This window comes from Typopeltis vanoorti, chromosome 18 (assembly GCF_054136105.1).
Source record: "Typopeltis vanoorti isolate ZY-2024b chromosome 18, IOZ_Tvanoo_1.0, whole genome shotgun sequence".
Classification (NCBI taxonomy): domain Eukaryota; kingdom Metazoa; phylum Arthropoda; class Arachnida; order Uropygi; family Thelyphonidae; genus Typopeltis; species Typopeltis vanoorti.
In genome coordinates this window covers 16,446,000-16,465,916 of record NC_143566.1, presented here as the reverse complement: position 1 = coordinate 16,465,916, position 19,917 = coordinate 16,446,000, and the positions used below count along the sequence as shown (strand labels likewise).

The 19,917-nt window shown below is 35.5% G+C and overlaps 1 protein-coding gene across 2 annotated transcripts in view; it reads right to left on the bottom strand.

Annotated features, from left to right (window-relative positions):
- parvin (beta-parvin) overlaps positions 1–19,917 on the bottom strand; it is a 137,804-nt gene that overhangs the window by 7,646 nt on the left and 110,241 nt on the right. For both annotated transcript variants that reach the window (XM_090407975.1, XM_090407976.1), the window contains 2 exons: positions 7,816–7,884; positions 4,896–5,070 (listed from right to left, as the gene is read on the bottom strand). In XM_090407975.1, coding sequence (XP_090264101.1) covers positions 4,896–5,070; positions 7,816–7,884 — 244 coding nt within the window. The remainder of the gene's footprint in view (positions 1–4,895; positions 5,071–7,815; positions 7,885–19,917) is intronic.

Sequence of the window (19,917 nt, the reverse complement as noted above, 5' to 3'; positions counted from 1 at the left end):
GATCAAAAACGCATGCAAAAAGACATTTCAACGCAGTGTTTGGTGATGTTTAATTGCAATTCACAGGATTTTTTGTGTCGATTCATGACTGTAGACGAAACTTGGATCCACCACCATACACACCGGAGACCAAGCAGCAGTCAAAACAGTGGACAATGCCTGGTGAAAGAGCACCGAAAAAAGCGAAGACTGTTTTGTCATGGCAAAAACAGGGTGATGGCAACTGTTTTTCAGGATTCCCAAGGAATTATCATGATAGACTATTTGGAAAAGGATAAGACAATAATAGGAATCTATTAGGTGTCATTGTTGGACCTTTTAAAAGAAGAACTGAAGAAAAAATGGCCAAGACTGGTGCACAAAAAAGTGCTCTTTCATCAAGACAATGCACCGTCCCAATGGCAAAATTGCACTAATTGAGGTTTGAATTGGTTTCACATCCACCGTATTCTCCAGATTTGGCCCCATGTGACATCCTTTTGTTCCTAAACTTAAAAATTTGGCTCAGTGGGAAATTTTTTTTTTTCTCCAAATGAGGATGTCAATACTATTTTGCACAATTTGACAAATCCTACTTTTTTAGATGGGATGAAAAAATTGAAAACTCGCTGGACCAAATGTGTAGACCTTGATGGAGACTATGTTGAGAAATAAAGGTGATTTTTTCCACAAACGTGTGTTTAACTTATTTTTTTTTTTATCAAACTTCTCAAACAACTCTCGTATATGAAAAATCGCCTGGGTATCAATTAGGTAAATACCTGATGTCATTTCCTTTGTTTTCTCCAAATCTCAGTGACCATATCTGAGCAGAGTAATCTGCTGTGGCCTGATCAAGGATTTACAGAATGGTGCTACCATCCTCTATCTGCTGGCAAAAGAACTGAAGAAAAGGTGGCCAAGATTGGTGGACAAAAAAAGTGCTCTTCCATCAAGATAATGCATTGTCCCACACATCAGCCTGATACTAATCATATTCAGACACAGTGAGTCAATCAATGCAACTCATTGTTTTTATACCTTACAGACTTGGCATTTATATGAAAAAAAAAACCAATGCATTATTGGTATTCCTGTAAGTATTATCAATCTTGGCACCCTCCACTTTGCTGTGCAATAGACTACACACCATCTCATCCACAAGCTTGTCTTGAAGAAGGCCACTGCTGCAACTCCAGTTCCCTGCCCAGAAAAGTCTCTCTCCAAATGCTTGCATATTCCATCCTCTTCCTACACACATTCTCACTATCACTCCCTCTTCTCAGTTCTGCATTATATCTAGGCAGCAAACCCACTATATTTTCTCTCTCACTTTCTCCTTCTGCACAACCTCTAATGTTAATTCAAATCTCACTACCCACAAATTCACAATGCCTCTCAGATGTCATTCATACAGCCATCTTTATTGTTTCATCCAACTTTGACACAATCATTCCTCCAGATAAGAACTCCTCTAATACTAATATGCACATTCAGAATCACTGAATCCCCATTCATTTTCCTTGCACACTTATACTCTCACCGTCTTTTCTCCTTTACTCTCCTGGCACTAGTTAATCTTTCCAGACACCCTCCCCAATTGTCTTCATCTTCCATTTCCTTTCTCAACACATCCTGATTTTACCACATTCACTCAGTCAAAGCCATCCATTAAAATATAACCCTCTGTCACACTTTCTAAGGTTAAATCCAATACCAGCTTTTTCCCATTCTCTTCACTGTCATACATTGCTATTCGTATCTATATGTCAGCAAGCATTTTCACCTTGCTACTTCGCCATACTAATAAGGTCTTCAGTCTGTTCCTAAAAAGGAGGTGAGTCAGCCTTGCAGTCTTGAACTGCTGTTCTCAACTCAGTGCTTGCAAAAGTGATGGAGAAGGTCATTAACAACTAGATTTTTTGCTACCTATTGACCCACTGATGTAAATCCATATTGATAATCAGTCATTCTATTGCCGATCTTGCTAATCTTGTTTACCTCTGGACCCAGGCCATGAAGAGATTTGAAGAATCTCACATGGTTTTGGATATTTCCAAGGCATATAATCAAGTGTGGCTCCTTGCCAATTTCCTCTGGTTATTCATTGCATGTTGTGGTTCCCTCTCATCTGATTTTTCCATCAAAGTTTTGATGGAAAATTCCCAAGGCCCTGTCCTTTCATCTATACCAATGATCTTCACTCACTAACATCCAACTATATTCACGGTTTTGCTGATGATAGTACAGCACTCTTAATCATTCACAAGGCTTTAGTACTTGGGTGACTCAAGCTTGAAGATCTTTTATGGCCAATGCCTTAAATCCAGTCTACTAGCCATTCTCAAATGAGACGAAGATAATTTGGTAAACTTGAATGCTACCAAAACACAACCATACCGTATTTCCAATAAGGAAGATTATGCCTCTCTGTCTGTCTCTCTCTTTTGATATTGATTACTGAGCCAAATATTATTAATTTTTTGTTCCTGACAACTTCTGCATATAGCTTATACTGGCATAAACACACGTCCATAGTTTCTTCAGCCACCAAAAACACTTGGTATTCTTATTTTTTTTTTTGCTCCACTCTGTAGCATTTTAGTTTATAAATCTGTTCCAACCTTGGAATACTATTATTACATCTGGGGGTGGTGCACCAAAATCTTACCTTAGAATGTTTGATTTACCCAGAAGGGAGCCAATTACTTGATACGAGGGTGTGCTGAAGTTATGATAATCACCATGAAGGAATTGAGGTAGAATCACGTAACTTACACATTATTCGACATATTTCTCATAAAGTGTTATACACTTGTTACAAAACTGCTGCATCATTTGCAATCCTCTGAGAAAAACGTCTTTCCCTTGTTGCACAAAACAGTCCTCAGCTGCAAATATGTGGTAAATTTTGTTCCTTTCGAGTGTTTCTTTAAATTTGGGAAGAGGGAACTAGTCAGATGGGGGCCAGGTCTGGCAAATAGGGTGGGTGAGGCAAACACTGAAAGCCCAAGTTGTGTATTGTCTGTTGGGTTTTATGAGCAGTGTGAATAGGCGTGTTGTCCTACCAAAGCAACACGCCTCTGCTCAGATTCCTACAGTATTTTTCCTTCAGAGCTGTAGAATGAACTTCTGCTGTAACAGATTCACCTTTTTTTTATGAGGTACTTGGATAAGGATTACACCATATCATAAGAGAATGGCACCAAATCTCTTGAAATGACAGCACACATATCTTCTATTTTTGTCAGCATTCAAACATTTGGGGACCCACTTTACTGAGAGCATCTGCATGTCCAGATGTTGGTAGATAATGACCATACCTTGTTCCCTGGATATCTCCAGAGTCTTTACAATGATCATGGCATGCACTGCAATGATGTTTTCAGGTATGATTGCTGTGGAAGCTCTTCCAGACTTGGGGCATCTGTTGTTTCAGGATGCCCAGTTATAAAATTGGCCACCCATCTGGCAACTGTTGGATATGCTGGAACACAGTCCCCTAAAGTCTCACACAAAGTTTGGTGAATCTTGCAGACTTTTTTTGCAGCATGAAAAACTTGATGACTGCCCTCACCTCTGTGCCTTTGAATTTCTTCAAAACCTCTGACATATTCTAAAAGAAAAAGAACAAATTATCAAAATTTGATGAAACATGGGGGTTAAAGGGTTTTAAGATATATCCTTTCTTGTGGGTGTTTTTCAGAACTTTTCAGCCTCTCCCTCATAGGTGATCCATTTTCTCTCTTTCCACTCACTTTGCCTTACTTCACTGAACTGGCCATCATTCTTTCACTTCCATGTATTTTCATGTATAACATATGTAGCTGCTGCTGGTGGTCAACATCCATATATCATACAGCTTCAAACTCACCAAACCAACTTCTCATTCGCTTCCTTCATTCCATACAGATCTGTCCTTTAAGTCTTCCCCCATATCATTTTACCCAACGAATAAAACTTCCAGCTCTTCAAAGAATGACTTTAACAGATTCCTTTCTCCCTAATCACTTACTATCATACAAGTCTTGCAGCATTAATTACTAAATGGAAAACTACTAAGAAAATCCATGAGCACAGAAGTTTCTGGTTTGCAAACCATCTGTAAGAAAGGAAAGCAAACATCCATCATCCAATTCTCATTTGTCCTTCGATAGGTGGGGTCTCCTAATTTGGTTTACAGAGTAGACTGGGCATTTTCATACTTAATATATAAAGGAGCTACTTAAATATGCAGTAGAGGATTTAAAATAGAAAATTCAAGTGATGCATTCAACATATTTTGTGAATTTCTAAACACCCAAATTAATCAGATTCTGCACTAGTTTTAAAATCAGTTAGGCCTATATAATTTATACTCTTACTTTCAGGTCTTGCTTTTGGCTTCTGTAATCTTAATGCAGCTGGCTTGATATTCCTCTGCTGTATCCCTCTAAGGGGAAGTATTTTATGTCTGTACATATGAGGCTGGTTTGCTCGTTTTGTGTGATGGAAAAATCAGTTTCTGGGAAGGGGAAACCCCATCTCTGTACCAGATGGTTAACTTACCTTTACTGAAAAGCTCTAAAGGTTCTTCACATCATAGATTGGACACAAACCAGGTCTTCATCAAAAACATAAAAAGATATGGATGAGAAGTGTATGTTGCTAACTTGATTAGCACCATACACTTCTCATATCTTATAAGTTAAAAATATAATGCACACATGCATCAGTGGATGGTTGAAATGGTACAGAGTATACTGGGCATTTTCATACTTAATATATAAGGAGCTACTTAAGTATGCAGTAGATGGTTTGAAATAGAAAATTCAAGTGATGCATTCAACATATTTTGTGAAATTCTAAACACTCCAATTAATCAGATTCTGTACAAGTTTTAAAATCAGTTAGGCCTATATAATTTATACTCTTACCTTCAGGTCTTGCTTTTGGCTTCTGTAAACCAGAATCCATCATCAGTTCAAATGCAAAAGCTACATTATGCACCTTTTGTTCAGATGAAGTTGGAGTTAAATTAAAAGAATAAAGTGGCACAAAATAACCTTCCAGAAGACCCATTAGCAAGGTGAGATACACACCATCATGAAACTGTTAGAAAAAAGCAAAAAAAAAAAAAAAAAAAACTAAATTACAGTCTGAAAGCATCATACGTGCAAAATTACTATGATTATTAGTCAACATTCCAGTCATGAAATTCATCGATAGATTCATATTAATGAAAAATATAAAGGCTGGAAACCTATGTAAATTAGATAATTCAGAATCAGCAATAAAATTTAACTACCAGCCAAGATGTTCATAAAACATGCCTATGGTGTGATTTCATCAAAGCTTTAGATGTGATCTGCTGACCCAATTAAGCCAGCAGAGCTGCAAAACTTATCTTTATGAAAGAAAACACTTCATTCCTTAATTTTTATACAACTTTTACTGAAAGTGCAGGTAATGTATAGATAACAAAAGATATTATGACAGGGATTAACAAATTAGGGAGTTAAACATAGCACTTTCCATAAGGAAAGTTTTGATTACACAGCTTTTCTTCTTATAAGACACAAATCAGTCATCAATTAGTGAACAACTTCAACAATATAGAGAGAGAGAGTGAAGAAACACTATTTAAAAAAACCCAGCAGTTATGATAAATGCGATTCAGGCTGGATATGTACTACAGTCCTATTAAATTTGGATGATAATACTTGCATGTTTTAACCAGCTAAATAATTTCAAAAAATAAATGCAGAAATATTATTTTATCACAATACTTGGAGGCCTTAAGTGTCTTGAGGAGGAAAAATAAAGTTCAATGTTTGGTCAGTTGAATCTCCATCAATTATGAGAATAATTTCCTTTAATGTTACACGGTGATCAGCAGTCATTTCAGACAAATTATGGAGACTACAACAGTGTTTAGAAATAACTATTTTAATTTCCCGACATTTAAACTTTATTAAGGTCATCATCTGGCGTATACACATTTCACATAGTATGCTAAAGAGACAATGATTTGATCAACGGTTATTCTACATGCCTGACCTCTAGTGAAAAAATAATATAAAATAACTACATCAAAGTTATATTCTGTTTATGACAACATCAGAGAAAATTTTTGTTCTGCATAGTTGTATTACAGCAAAAGTGATGTCCTGATTTAACATGAGAGTTGCTATATTAGATTTAAGATCCTGGATTACCTATAGTCCTATTTATCATTACCTCTTAGGGAGAAAGATTATGTGGGTAGAATATGCATCTTCCACATTCTTGGGATTTTTAAACCATCATTATTGTTAAGATTAGAGTGGCTGATAAGAATTTCACAGGCCGCTTAAATTTATGTTCATACCATGTTTTGGTGTGATGTAAATGACAGATGCTTTTCCAGTCAATTCTGTGTAAAGTATTCAGGGCATGGTCAGAAAGGCCAGCTTTGTTGAGTTTGTCCTCTACTGATTTTAGTTTTTAAAATATCTTCATTCCTTTTTTGTCTAATGTGTATTTTGAAGTTCTTCTCATGCATCTAATTTCAATTGTTTTTTTATTACTCAAGGAAAGATAATGTAATGGATAATGGTGTAGAAGCTTTGGATGATTCTTTGCATTCCTTACAGGCTAGATAGAAGTCATCTTTAATCACTGAGCTATAACCTTTGTGCCCTTCTGCAATTTCTAGTTTCATTTTATAACACTTCAGATCAGAAAGATCATTCTAATAATATATACTGTGTATGAAAATGGATTAACACCCATAAGGTTGCATTCTGATTATATACAAGAATAAGATTTCTGAAGAATGTTATTCAGTTTTCACTAATTCTTCTCATTTACAGCAGTTGTAACATTTGTGGGGACTAAGTTTTCAACCTTTGAAAATACTTCAAGAACCACTGCCCATTAATAATCATGTAAGTGTTTATTAGAAATCAGGAGTCATCCCATTTGTTATCACTGTAACATCAAAGAACAAGAGAAGGGTTGATACCTAGCTGGAAGAAGAGTTGATTACAAAAAAAAAAGTGTAGGGTACTGGGAAAATGGTGAGTATTCTACTGGGTACATGGACAACCTGATAAATCATTACTAAAAACAAAGTACTTTGGCATCTCTTCTAGCCTGGTCTCTTCCACCTACTCATATGTGCCCTGATACAATTCTCATAGGTTATATAACAATTTGGTTTTTAAAAATATCTGAATTTCCACTAACTTAATGAAAAAAAGCAGAAAATTCATCAATGGAATAATCATTAATGTAACTATTCTAAGTGAAAATGTGTTATCCAGAGAACAAATTCATATTTCAGGTGCAAACTTTGTTTGTTTACACTTGGATAAAGAATATAATTTCCTGGTATCTTTAATTTATTGTATAACCAAGTGGGAAAACCTCCAACAACTATCTCTAATCCAGAGTATTTTAATAATAAGGAGGTGACACCTTTTGGCTACTCATATATGAAAATATGACTTCTGCATTACTTCAACCTTAGTACCCCCAAAGTAGCAACCCTTCCACATAATGCATAGCATTTTACATACCCATAAGGATATGTGCTTTGCATTATGGGATACTAAGGCAAGTGATGTGAAGTCATTAGCCTCTATATACGAGTTGCCAAAATCCCAATTATATTTCATTTCAGGTGCAAACTTTCTTTGCTTACACTTGGATAAAGGATTAAACCAAGTGTATAATTTCTTTATATCTTTAATTTATAATTTGTGTTTATTAAATATAACAGCTGGTAAAAAAAAAAAAAATTCTAGTACACAGTGACCACATACTAATACTTTCTGAAAAAAACTGATAAAGTAAATGAAAATTTAAAATTACCTGTGAATCTAGATCTGTGACTTCCAGATTAATTTTATTCAGATGCTTATTGACAAAAGTCACCAGTGACTAAAAAAGAGTATATAATTTTAAAAACAGTCATATGATAATAAATATAATTTGATTATCAATAAAAAAAAATTCCTCCCCAAAATGGGAAAGAAAAAATGAGTAGAGTTATAATTATATTTATGACTGAAATGTTAAAATAAGGTTTATTTATAAATGAACCTTGCCTTATACAACTACTGCATAAAAGCATATACAGAAAACTTCTGGAAAACTGATTTGAAGTTATGATGATAATTAAAATTTTCTTTTTCTATAACTTTCCTTTTGAAAGCTAGTACTTTAACTCATTCACACCATCAAAGATAAATTTTTATTAAGTATTTTATTGGCAAGGTATATATATATATATATATATATATATATATATACCTTGCCAATAAAATCCTTAATAAAAATTTGTTTATATATACAGGGTGTTCGGGATAAATTTGACATATTTATAATTAATTATATTTTTCCGTAAGTTACATGTATTAACACACACTTCTCTTCATTTAAAAGTTTGGACCCTTCTTCATTCATATACAAGATGTCAGAAAGGATGGATAGCTGGAACCCACCTGAATCATGGAAGAGAATAACTTGTATCATGATGATTCGTGCCCGCCATCAAAATAAGGATATTACGACTGCTGCCCAATGCTCCCTGAATACAGTAAAAACAATCAGGCATGAACTAGAGACTTGCAATGGTGACTACGAGGATGTAGCAAGAAGAAAGATCCCTAGCAGACGATCTGATTGCGTTCGTACAGCAGAATTCCTCGCAAATCTGCAGGAACAGGTGTTGAAGAACCCTGGCATTGGAATTCGGGCTTTGTTCGTGGAGTTGCTAACTGTAGTCAAGCCCTGGATAACAAGGGTAGCCAATGGTAGGCCGTATGTATGGCAGCAGGATTCGGCCCCTTGCCACACCTCTGGGAAAAGTCAAAAATGGTTGTCTGAAAATTTCTACGACTTCACCAGTCCAAATGTTTGGCCTCCAAACTCCCCAGACCTTAACCCCATGGATTATTTTGTATGGGGCGAAGTTGAAAAAGACACCAATCGCACTTCCAGTAATACAAAAGCCCAGTTAATGGATAAAATTAAAACAGTTTTTGCGGCCCTTCCCAGGGAGACTGTAGCATCAGCTTGTTCGAGGTTCCGAAGCAGAATTGAAGCTGTGATCGATGCTAATGGTGGTTATTTTGAGTAAATCTTGTTGATAGTATTGTAATTAACTCTGCCTGTAATGTTTTTTTGTCAATTCATTAAATTTAATAGATACAAAGAAGATTTTCTTTTTCCTTACGAAACTGCCAAATTTATCCCGAACACCCTGTATATATATATATATATAAAGGTTTAATGACTATTACCGAGAGAAAAGATGACAAGATATATTTAAAAAAGATACTACTAGTTTACTAGTTTCGTTACATGAACATCCTCAGGTATCACAATCAAAGAAGTATATAAAAAATTACAGAGACTTAAAATTGTGCTAACAGAACAAGTATAAAAAACAGTAGCATGTTTGAAAAAAATGCAAGTATGAGTTCCAAACAAACGAATACTACGCGCTGTTGCGAGTGTGCCAGTACTGAACAGAAGCAACATGTGCGTCAGAGAGATTGTAACTCAGACTGTTGTTGATATGAGAGGAATCTAGAGAAATTTCCCTAGATTCAACAATCTTTCTTTCGAGTTCATCGTAGCACACATGGATATGTTGGCAGTTTGAGTCCAGTTTACAATGTGCTGGTGGCCTTCGTCTGAGTTAGCTGAAAAGAGAACGTGGCTAGAGAGAGCGCTAGCTCTAGTCCTGTTATAGGAGATATCTCTACAGTGTTCATCCAAACGTAGAAGGATGGATTTAGCAGTCTGTCCATAGTATGGCTTTCCGCAATCACACAAAATCTTGTATACTCCTGGAAACTGAGTAGGAAGATGTTTCTGTTTATGTTTGCTAAGTAATGAACGAAGTTTTGGAAGCGTAGTGAAGCACGTTTTGAAGTTGAATTTCTTGAGAATCTTTGCCAGTTTTGGTGAAAGAGAGCTGATGTAAGGCAAGGAGATGAAGGCTCTTGGGGAAGAGGGATCTTTAGAAGTAGTTGAGTGCCTGACAATGGTTTCTCTCCAAAGAAAATTGACAAATTTCTTTCCCCCAGGCACTCAACTACTTCTGAAGATCCCTCTTCCCCTTGCCTTACATCAGCTCTCTTTCACCAAAACTGGCAAAGATTCTCAAGAAATTCAACTTCAAAACGTGCTTCACTACGCTTCCAAAACTTTGTTCATTACTTAGCAAACATAAACAGAAACATCTTCCTACTCAGTTTCCAGGAGTATACAAGATTTTGTGTGATTGCGGAAAGCCATACTATGGACAGACTGCTAAATCCATCCTTCTACGTTTAGATGAACACCGTAGAGATATCTCCTATAACAGGACTAGAGCTAGCGCTCTCTCTAGCCACGTTCTCTTTTCAGCTAACTCAGACGGAGGCCGCCAGCACATTGTAAACTGGACTCAAACTGCCAACATCCATGTGTGCTACGATGAACTCGAAAGAAAGATTGTTGAATCTAGGGAAATTTCTCTAGATTCCTCTCATATCAACAACAGCCTGAGTTACAATCATCTTTGATGCACACGTTGCTTCTGTTCAGTACTGGCGCACTCGCGACAGCGCACATTATTCGTTTGTTTGGAACTCATACTTGCATTTTTTTCAAACACGCTACTGTTTTTTATACTTGTTCTGTTAGCACAATTTTAAGTCTCTGTAATTTTTTATATACTTCTTTGATTGTGATACCTGAGGATGTTCATGTAACGAAACTAGTAGTATCTTTTTTAAATATATCTTGTCATCTTTTCTCTCGGTAATAGTCTTTAAACCTTTTTTATAATATTCCAACCGAGTAAAAATGAATTTTGAAAAAAAAAAAAAAAAAAAAAATATATATATATATAGTCCGAGTTACCAAGAACCTTAGCAATATGTCCTCTAAACTTTAACTTTGTCTACCACCATCCCCAAATCTCTAGCTTCATCTATTTCCTGGAGTACAGTGCCATCAATGTGATGCAGTGAACTGTGTGCCTGAAGCCTCAGCATGATGTGCACCATCAGTTTAAAAACAATTCTATATATGGAAGTTTATGTATTAGCAATGTATCTATTACTCAAATTAAAGTTTTTCAAATTGAAAGATTTTATTTCTAATGAATTTGCCCGAGGGCATAAGAAACTTGTTGGATTAAACAATTTTACTTAGCCTTTTTTTTCCTCTTTGTGGTTCACTCCAAAAGTAATACTCTAGTTTAGTTAGCTATGTTGCACACCTATAAATGTGGGTTACAGGAATGTTTGGAAGAAACTTTATATGTTTTAATATTACTAGGATATTAGAACAAATATGGCACAGAGATCTTTCTTCTTGTACTTTGTAACTGCATAACTCCCTCACCCCTAGTTGCTACATATATTGTCATGATAGGCAGGCCTTCTTTCATTCTAATACAGGAATGCCATGTCCTTCAGCTTGAAATATATCTACAGGAAAACCTCTCTTAACATAATTCATTAATCCATCAATTAATGTGTGCTAAGCGAATACAATAAGAATAATTATAATTCATCCAGCAGTTAGCATAAATTTGGAAAAAAAAAAAAATACAGTATAAGTTATATTGATGGAGTTACCTTTTTTACAAAAAAAATTTAAGTGAAAATGTTTGGATCATGCTAGACTTTTTCATCTTCTCATGCAATTTATAGCTGTATCAAGATTTCAGTGGACTTCGCAGCTTCGTTCCATATTAGGATCAGCGTCAAACAAAATTTCCTTAGCATACTCAATGCAAAGCAAACTTATCATAATGTCTTGTGCTTTTTTTTTTTTAAATAAAAATCATGTACTTCATGATACTTTAAAACACAGCAAACTGAGTACATTGTCAAATGAGAAGAAATAGAAGCATAGAGTACTCAAATATAAGATTTAATCACAAAAAAACTTTTGGTGAAGAGAGTAGGAGAAAGAAAGTCCTGAGGCTCTTGCATTGATTGATTTATATTTGGTACAATGAGACAGCTGAAGTCATGAGTATATTTAAGTGGCTTGAAAATGCAGCTGTTACCAACTGTAGCTCAACTGGTAATAACAGTGCCCACTGGTACAGATCCCAGGATGCAAACAATCCTTTGACTTTTCAACTTGAAAGCAAGCTAGCCATTGTTATGCAGTGTTGGATGGTTTGTAGCCAAAACAAATTCGACTAAGTATGCAAGTTGACAGATACAGCAGACAGCACTAAGTATAACACATCTGGGTGAAAGTGAACATTAAAAAAAACGTTTGGTCTTCAGAATAAGAATGTCAGATTATTTAACTTTTAACCCACCTATATTACTGATGTACAATATTGAAGGGAAAAAAAATTTAAAAGTGTTCATCAACTAGCCATTTTGCAAGAGAACGAAAATCCAAGTTTTCAGAATCAAAGAATCTCATCCCTGTACGAGACTGGTTAACTCACTAACTGAAAAATCATAAAGATTTCTTACATCAAAGACAAGATTAAAATACAGGAAAACCTCCCTTAACACAAATTCGATATATACGATAATCAATTGGCGCGATTGAGTGAAATAATACTATTCCCGCTTTAAGTGAGTTTAATATTTTAATATCATTTTAATATCGCGTTACCTGATTAAAATTAATCAGGTAATGCGATTTTTTTACGTTACATGAAATTTTTTTATCACCAATCTGCAGCGAGCAGAAAAGCTGGAAGTCATTAAGAGACATGAAAGTGGCACTAGTAATAAAATGACTGTGCGAGATCTGGGATACAGCGAGTCTACAGTTTGGACTATATTGATTTAAGAGCAAACTCTCCAATTCACATGGAGAGAAGAGGCAAGGAATAAGAAAAGTCTCATTGACTATGTTATTGTTGATAGTGATGTTTTCTCCCTGGTGCAGGACACCAGAGTGTACAGAGGATTCGAAATTGGAAGTGATCACTATTTAGTCTTTAGCAGGATAAAACTGAATTTCATATTGAAAAGAATAACATGTAAGAAAGTTTTAAAGCGAATAAAAAGTTGAGCAGCTCTCAGATGTGAACTGTAGACTAAAATACACAAATATTACTGAAAAAAAAAAATGAAAGAGTGAGAACAGGAACCAAACCTTGGAGATTCAGTGGCAAGCCTTGAAGAAAACCCTGATTGATTCAGCCAGAGAGGCATGTGGTGAGGTTGTCTGCAAGGATAGAAAAATTAGAACTCCATGGTGGACACAGGAAGTTAAAGAAGAAAGCATATCAAAAGTTCCTGGCAAATAAGTCAGCTTGTGCTCTTAGAGAATACAGAGACAAATGTAAGAAAGTGAAACACTGTGCAAAACTACCTAAACAAAAGTTATGGGAGGACTTTGGCAAGAACACAGAAAATAAATATCAAGAAGGTGGTAAGATATTCTGGAGGTTGTTGAAGAAGCTTAGAAATGGAGGAAAGAGTGATATAAAAGGAGTCAGAGATGATAAAGGTGACATTAAAACAGGAGAAAACGATATCCTTGAAGTATGGAGTAATTACTTAGAAAAAATCAGTGATAGCACATTGGTAAAAAACATTCAACAGGCATACAGTCAGGAATACATATCTATCCTTGAAGTAGAAAAAACAATCAAAGGCTCGAAATGTCGAAAGGCAGCAAGAGTAGATGATATTCGACCAGAAATGCTGAAGTATGGTGGTTTAAAAGTGTTTAAACTCTGTAACAGTAATTGTAAGGTGATTTAAAAGTGTTGGTGTTACAGTGGCTGCACTGCATCGTTCAGAAAGCCTGGACAGAGGGACGAATTCCCGATGATTGGAGTAGAGCTCTCATAGTACCCATATATAAAAAGGGAAATAAAACTGAATGTGAGAATTACAGAGGTATTTCCCTACTGAGTGTTCCCAGCAAGATCTATGCAAGTATACTTGAGAAACGGTTGAGAAGAATTGTGGAAGAAAAGCTTGGTGAAGAACAAGCTGGATTCAGGTCAAATAGAGGCTGTCAGGATCAGATCTTCACTTTACAACAAATAGTCGAGAAAGCATGGGAATATAACAAAGATCTGTATTTAAGTTTTGTTGATTTGGAAGAGGCATATGACAAGGTGCCAAGAGAGAAGCAATTCAATACGCTGCAGTTATATGGTGACAAGCAATACTTAGTCTTTATTTGAGTTGTAAGTCAGCAGTTAGAATTGAAGGAAGTACAGGAAGATGGTTTAATGTTAAATCTGGTGTGAGACAGGGATGTACATTATCCCCTCTGTTATTCATTATCTATATGGATCACATTATGAAGGAAAGTAGTATTAAACATGATATCGAAATTGGAGATGTTAATGTAAGCTCTTTGCTTTATGCAGGCGATGTTATACTTATCAATAAATCCGCTACAAGTTTGCAAGATTCCCTGACTAAATTGAATAACTGTTGTAATAGATTTGGTATGAAGGTCAGCATTACAAAGACAACGAAAATAGGTAGAATCGTTGAAAATGTCAACTGTGTTGTGAACGGGGAAACCTGTAGAACAAGTAAAACATTTCAGCTTCTTAGGCACGATTTTTAGTGAAGATGGTAAATTAAATATGGAAATAGATAACAGAATCAACAAAGCTGGTATGGTAGGAAGTCAATTGAATAAATTCATATGGAATAAGAGAGAAATTAGTTGGAACACTAAATTAGCTATATACAAGACAGTGTTCAAACCAGTTTTAACTTATGGATCTGAGAGCTGAGTCGGAAGTAAAACACTTGACCAAAAACTAGAGACCACAGATATGAGAGTCCTGAGAAAGATGGCATCAATGGCAATATCATATTAAAAACGAGGATATTAGGAAAGAACGACATTGTTAGCAGAGCTAATCTCAGGTGGTATGGTCACCTAAACAGAATGGGTGAGGAAAGATTAGCAAAACAAGTGTTCTCTGCCAGGTTGGCAGGAAAACGACCCAGAGGAAGACCGAGATATAGGTGGATTGATACGGTACAAAGTGCCTTAGACGAAAGAAATATAAGATCTGATAATGTTGGAGTCTTGACAAGTAACAGACTGATTTGGAGTAAAATTGTAGATATTAAGTTAGTAATAATGTAAATTTTTCAGGTAGTACTATCATATTCTGTACACCCCTTGAGGGTACATGTCAGGAATTTGATGATGATGAATACAAAGAACAAGGTAAAGTTGCAACTGCTTCTTTAAGCACGCAGATTACTGACATAGAAGCTATTTAATGATTGAGATGGAATGTCTTCTGTCACTCGGGATTACCTCTTAGTACAGGGAATATTCAGGCAAAAGCCCTCAATATTTTTATCTCATTGAAAGGGACCAAATTTCAAGGAATGGGAAAGCAAGTTTAGGATGGTTTGACTGTTTTAAAAATCAAGCTGGACTGCATAACATAATAACTGGAGAATCTGCTAGTGTTGATAAAGATTCTGCAGCCAAGTTTCCTGAAGAATTGCAAAGCATAATTCAGAAGAGTGACTGTGACAATCTGCAAATATTCAAAGTCGACGAAACTGGTCTCTTTTGGAAGCGTGTGCCAACAACAACTTTCCTAGCTAAAACTGAAGCATCTCAACCAGAACACAAAGTATCTAAAGATAGTCTTACACTTTTATTAGGAGGCAATGCAGAAGGCGACTTTAAACTCAAGCCTGTGTTAGTTTATGGAAGTGTTTTCACTTGGCTATGCTACCAATTACATACTTGGTTTAATCCTTTATCCAATTGTAACCGAACAAAGTTTGCACCTGAAATATTTTCAGGACTGGGGAAACTCTTCGTAAAGGTGATATAAGTTCTGATCACTTGCCTTAGTATCCCATAATGCAAAGCACATATCCTTATGGGTATGTATAATGCTATGCATTATGGAAAGGATCGCTATCCAGATCGGTTTAGACGTTTATTGAGGTTTCGTCAGTAGGAGCTAGACCCAGAGGTGGTGATATTAAGGTGGAAGTAATGCAAAAGTCATATCACCATATACCAGTTGCCAAAAGGTGTCAACACCTTATTATTAAAATTCTCTGGGGTAGAGATAGTTAATGGAAGTTTTTTCACTTGGCTATGCTACCAATTACATATTTGGTTTAATCCTTTATCCAAGTAAACAAACAAACTTTATTTAATAAAGTTTGTTTATTTTGAAAAACTGCTAAATGAAAAATTACTTTGAAAAACTGCTAAATGAAACAAGCAGTGATGACAGCACAGTGATAAAAAACACTGACCAGGCATGCAGTCAGGAATACATATCCATACTTGAAGTAGAAAAAGCCATCAAAGGCTTGAAATGTGGAAAGGCAGCAGGAGTAGATGATATTCGACCAGAAATGCTGAAGTATGGTGGTATAAGAGTCTTACAGTGGCTGCACTGCATAGTTCAGAAAGCCTGGACAGAGGGACGAATTCCCGATGATTGGAGTAGAGCTCTCATAGTACCCATATATAAAAAGGGAAATAAAACTGAATGTGAGAATTACAGAGGTATTTCCCTACTGAGTGTTCCTGGCAAGATCTATGCAAGTATACTTGAGAAACGGTTGAGAAGAATTGTGGAAGAAAAGCTTGGTGAAGAACAAGCTGGATTCAGGCCAAATAGAGGCTGTCTGGATCAGATCTTCACTTTACGACAAATAGTCGAGAAAGCATGGGAATATTACAAAGATCTGTATTTAAGTTTTGTCGATTTGGAAAAGGCATATGACAAGGTGCCAAGAGAGAAGCTATTCAATACGCTGCAGTTATATGGTGTCAATGGGGCATTATATCAAGCAATACTTAGTCTTTATTTGAGTTGTGAGTCAGCAGTTAGAATTGAAGGAAGTACAGGAAGATGGTTTAATGTTAAATCTGGTGTGAGACAAGGATGTACATTATCCCCCCTGTTATTCATTATCTATATGGATCACATTATGAAGGAATGTGGTATTAAACCTGACATCAAAATTGGACATGTTAATGTCAGCTCTTTGCTTTATGCGGATGATGTTATACTTCTAAATAAATCCGCTACAAGTCTGCAAGATTCTCTGACTAAATTGAATAGCTGTTGTAATAGATATGGTATGAAGGTCAGCAATAAAAAGACAAAGACAATGAAAATAGGCAGAATCATTGAAAATGTCAACTGTGTTGTGAATGGAGAACCTGTGGAACAAGTAAAACATTTCAGCTACTTAGGCACAATTTTTACTGAAGATGGTAAACTAAATATAGAAATAGACAACAGAATCAGCAAAGCTGGTATCGTGGGAAGTCAATTGAATAAATTCATATGGAATAAGAAAGAAATTAGTCGGAACACTAAATTAGCTGTATACAAGACTGTGTTCAAACCAATTTTAACTTATGGATCTGAGAGCTGGGTCAGAAGTAAAACACTTGACCAAAGACTAGAGACCGCAGATATGAGAGTCCTGAGAAAGATTAGAGGCGTGAACAGATGGCATCACTGGCAATATCATATTAAAAATGAGGATATTAGGAAAGAACTTGACATTGTCAGCATCCAGGAATGCGTTAGCAGAGCTAATCTCAGATGGTATGGTCACTTAAATAGAATGGGAGAGGAAAGATTAGCAAAACAAGTGTTCTCGGCCAGGTTGGCAGGAAAACGACCCAGAGGAAGACCAAGATATAGGTGGATTGATACGGTACAAAGTGCCTTAGACGATAGAAATATAAGATCTGATAATGTTGGAGTCTTGACAAGTAACAGACTGATTTGGAGGAAAATTGTAGATAGGAAGTTAGTAATGATGTAATTTTTTCATGTAGTACTGTCATATCCTGTACACCCCTTGAGGGTACATGGCAGGAATTTGATAATGATGATAATGATGATGATGAAGTAATTATTTACTTTATCCAAATTACATAAGGCACTTTGCACAGTATCAATCCACCTATATCTTAGTCTTCCTCTGGTTTGAACACCGTCTTGTATACAGCTAACTTAGTGTTGCGACTAATTTCTCTCTTATTCCATATGAATTTATTCAATTGACTTCCTACCATACCAGCTTTGTTGATTCTGTTGTCTATTTCCATATTTAATTTACCATCTTCAGTAAAAAATCGTGCCTAAGTAGCTGAAATGTTTTACTTATTTTTTTCTTTATAACAATCCCCCCCCCCTTTCCCCCCATGGTTCACAACCTGCAGCTCAAAAAAAAAAGTTCCCTCTCTGCTCATTATCACATATGATTTTGTGGATTAGCAGTACTACAACTTCTGATGTAAGACGGTGATGAAAAATATAATTTGTATAACCATTACTACTTTTATTACCTAAATTTAAGCTGGCTCATATAGGTTTTCTCTGCCCATCTGAGATCTGATTTTATATAAATTTTCAGCTTTTCTGAGCAGCTACTGGCTTTTCATAGGATATACATATATCTATTACTCTTATCTCTCTGAGGGATGTTAGTTTTAACATTAGATTGACCATAGAGATTATGAAGAGAGTTGCTGAAACATGTTGAGAAAGCTCTGTATGAAGCCTAACATAACTAATGTCATGTATCCAAAACTTACTATTTTGGCTTCTCATTTATTATGCATATAAAATTACATAAGGAAAAATAAAGTATTCAATATAAAACTCTTATGTTTTGCGATGAGTATCTCATCACATCAGTGTGAATCTCTGGCCAGTAATATGATGCTCTTAGAAGAGGGTGGGAAAGGTAAACAGTCAATAATACAAAAATAAACTTAGGCAATGGGCAAAAGAGTGCATAGCTCATTACAGGTATACAGAAGTACAAAGACAGTTTAAAAAAAAATCATAAATTAGTAAATTAAAAATAAAATTATAACATTTGTTGATGAATCTCATCACCTGGCATGAGACCAGGGCACTCATTTCTGGAGGCTGAATTTGCATTATAATGCAAATATATAATGAATTATAGGCAAAAAGTGTTTTTGTAGATGAGATTCACATGTGAAACAGACACTTCAATAGTAATTTTCTGATGTATTTGAGTCTTAAATTGGTAAGTTTCACAGTTTTTAAATTCATATCAGAATACACATGCATGTGGAATGCCAAACCTACTACAGACACAAGGACTACAGGTGACATTGGCACTAACTGGAAAGGATATGGGAAATGGACTATGAGAAAGGAATGCCTACTACAGACACCAGGACCACAGGTGACATTGGCACTAACTGGAAAGGATATGGGAAATGGACTATGAGAATGACACTAATAACTTTTGCAGGCAAATTGTGAGAATCGAAAACAAGTCAGAAAAGTGGTATATACACTGCAAATGATAATGATCTTTTTAATAAATATGTACAAAGCAACCATTTATAGTAAACCATTCAAAATTTATTACAGTTATAAATTTACAAATCTCCCCCCCACCCTTCGTATGTGATATTACACAGTACTGGATAATCCTGGTTTGCTACTGCTATCCTTTCCCCCCAATCTGTTACGCTACATGTTACGCTACATCTTGCTCTGCAGTACCACTTAATCATTCCACTGATGCTACATTTTTATGATAGAGATAAAATATGCTATTCTTTACATAGTTGCTTATAATTGCAACTGCACACTATACAACACAACGTACTATATATTTTCTTCTTCTTCTTCTTCTTTTTTTTTTTTTTTAAATCAGCTAAAATGAATCTTTTTGATATTTTATAAGTGCAAAAGACAATAAAGTATACTATTATTACATTATAGAATACTTACAATATGCTGTTTTAAGAGGGTACAATATGGTATCTTAAAAACACTAACCCATAGAGCTAGAGCAATCTGTTCCAATGACATTGCTCTCACTATGCTAAACTTTCTCACCTGCATCACACCTTCCTAACCAATGGCTATGTCTTGGATTCACCATTACACACCAGAATCCAAAAAGCTTGGGCAAAGGATTAAAACAAGAATATAATTTTTGTTGATTATAA